At 50.5% G+C, this 2146-nt stretch overlaps 1 protein-coding gene across 1 annotated transcript in view; it reads left to right on the top strand.

Annotated features, from left to right (window-relative positions):
- LOC103395681 (glutamate receptor 1-like) overlaps positions 1-2146 on the top strand; it is an 18372-nt gene that overhangs the window by 13683 nt on the left and 2543 nt on the right. The window contains exons 17-18 of the mRNA XM_025065766.1: positions 939-1073; positions 2039-2075. Of these exons, the coding sequence (XP_024921534.1) occupies positions 939-1073; positions 2039-2075 (172 nt within the window). The remainder of the gene's footprint in view (positions 1-938; positions 1074-2038; positions 2076-2146) is intronic.

The following is a 2146-nucleotide window of genomic DNA, read 5'->3' as shown; positions in this document are numbered from 1 at the left end:
GGTTCCCTGGGAAGAATCCTGGTAAACCTAGCCGTACTGAAGCTCAATGAACAGGCCGTCTTAGACAAGTTGAAAAACAAGTGGTGGTATGACAAGGGCGAGTGCGGACACAAGGACTCCGGCAGAAAGGTCAGTGGGTGAGGTCGCTGCGGCCTCAGTCCCAACGTCATGTGTTGGTTTGTCCCTGATCCCGATCCTCCATCCCTCTCTGTCTTAGACCTGAACCGTGACCTGAACCGTGACGGGTCGGGGTCTTTAACGCTGACCAACCACGTTTCTGTAGCTCCTCGTTAGGATTCGTCCACCGTCGATCGATCCTCCTGTGGTCAGAACGGCCGCAGTCAGACCAAAACAAAATAAACGTAACTTAACTGACTGCGGAGCTTTAGCCCCCCCTGCTGGTTTGAACACCTGCTCACACTGTAGTCTGGTTACTAGTTACTAGAACTAACCAAGAATAAGAAAAGTTTAATGTTGAAAAAAAAGTGGACTTTGAAGGAGGACAGATGATAATATACTGTTTTTATATTAGAGCGCCCCCTGCAGAGACGTTTCTTTCTCCTCTGTGTCTTTGAGTGTCGTTGCATGTTTGAGTTCTGAACGTCACGTGCTGTGATTTAAGGCAACAGTTCAAAATCTCTGATGCGGTTCAGTCCGGTTCTCTGGTGATGTGACGGACCGCTCAGTGGTCCGGGGTCACAGTTTGACCCACGCAGAGACATCATCACGCAGTACCTGCTTTAAATCCTTTATTGACTGTTGTCGTCATAGACAGAACACTGGGCTCTTTTATCCAATCAGCCTCAGCTGTTCCTGTTGCCTCTAAGTCACAGCCTGAAAAACTAAAGATGACATTTACACTTTAACTGCACAAAAAAAAAAAAACCCAAACGCCACCACGATTGGTTGTGGCTAACTCCGCCCCTTTGTGCTGACAGGACAAGACGAGCGCGCTCAGTCTGAGCAACGTGGCTGGAGTCTTCTACATTCTGATTGGAGGACTGGGCCTGGCCATGCTGGTGGCTCTGGTCGAGTTCTGCTACAAGTCACGCATCGAGTCCAAGAGGATGAAGGTGAGTCGTCCACGAACACGGGCCGAGTCCGGACCGGGAGAACCTCGGGGAGCAAACCTTAACACACACACACACACACACACACACACACAGCACAGGCCGAGTGTTACATCAGTCAGAGGAGACGTCAGTGCTGCAGCACAGACAGACAGAACCAGTCGATACCAGATCAATGATTGACCATCAGCTGACCTCTGATGTTTGAACTGTGAGGCTGCAGGGGGCGACAAAGAGCTTCAGTCACTGTCCAGATACCGAATGTGGACCAGACAGTTTTGTGCAGCCCAGAAGAATGTGGGCTGGACCTTCTACACCAGTGGTCATTAATTAGTCATTAACGGTCAACGTCAACCGTCGACGACTATAATCAATTCATGGCAGTAATCGGTTCCATGAGGCACAGGAACCGCTTTATATTTATATAAAAATATTTCTTTGGTTTATATTTGATTTGATGACGATTTTGTTAATGAAATGAAAAGTCGATTCATTTCAGTTTTTTCGTGGTTTCCCGACGTTAGCTCGTTGATTTGAATCTTTAGCTTCATCTCTCCGACGCTGCGTCTCTGTCGGCGTCTTCCTCCTCGCACTGGGAGTAACGATGGGAATCAGAGTTAATTTCCTGTTCCCGGGCGTCTGTGGCTCCGCCTCCGCCTCGGTGTTCGATGGCATCGACAGTCGTCGGGCAGATTGGGCCAGATTAATCCCCAGGTTATTATATCTCTGACGGCAGCGAAGCAGCGGGGGCTGATGACCTTTTGACCTCCAGACATTTCCTCAGTAAACGAGCCGCTCGTCCACCCCAGAGAGAACGGCGGCGGCGGTTCTGCGTTCTCTCTGTGTTTGTTTTCCAGATTCACCTGTGATTTTCCGGTTTAAACCACCAGGTGGTGCCGTAGTGCCAGACCTCGCTGTAACCTTCAGGTAAAATCTAAACTCCAGCCATTTCTGATGTCCTCCTGCAGGAGCTCATCGACGCTGCCATGAGGAGCACCAGTTTTGGTGGGACGGCGGCGGGAGAGGGTGGAGGAGGAGTCAGGAGAGGAGTCAGTGGCCCGGCAGCTCCGGGGGGG

Source organism: Cynoglossus semilaevis, chromosome 19 (assembly GCF_000523025.1).
Source record: "Cynoglossus semilaevis isolate Cse_v1.0 chromosome 19, Cse_v1.0, whole genome shotgun sequence".
Lineage (NCBI taxonomy): Eukaryota > Metazoa > Chordata > Actinopteri > Pleuronectiformes > Cynoglossidae > Cynoglossus > Cynoglossus semilaevis.
This window is presented reverse-complemented; position numbering and strand designations above follow the sequence as displayed.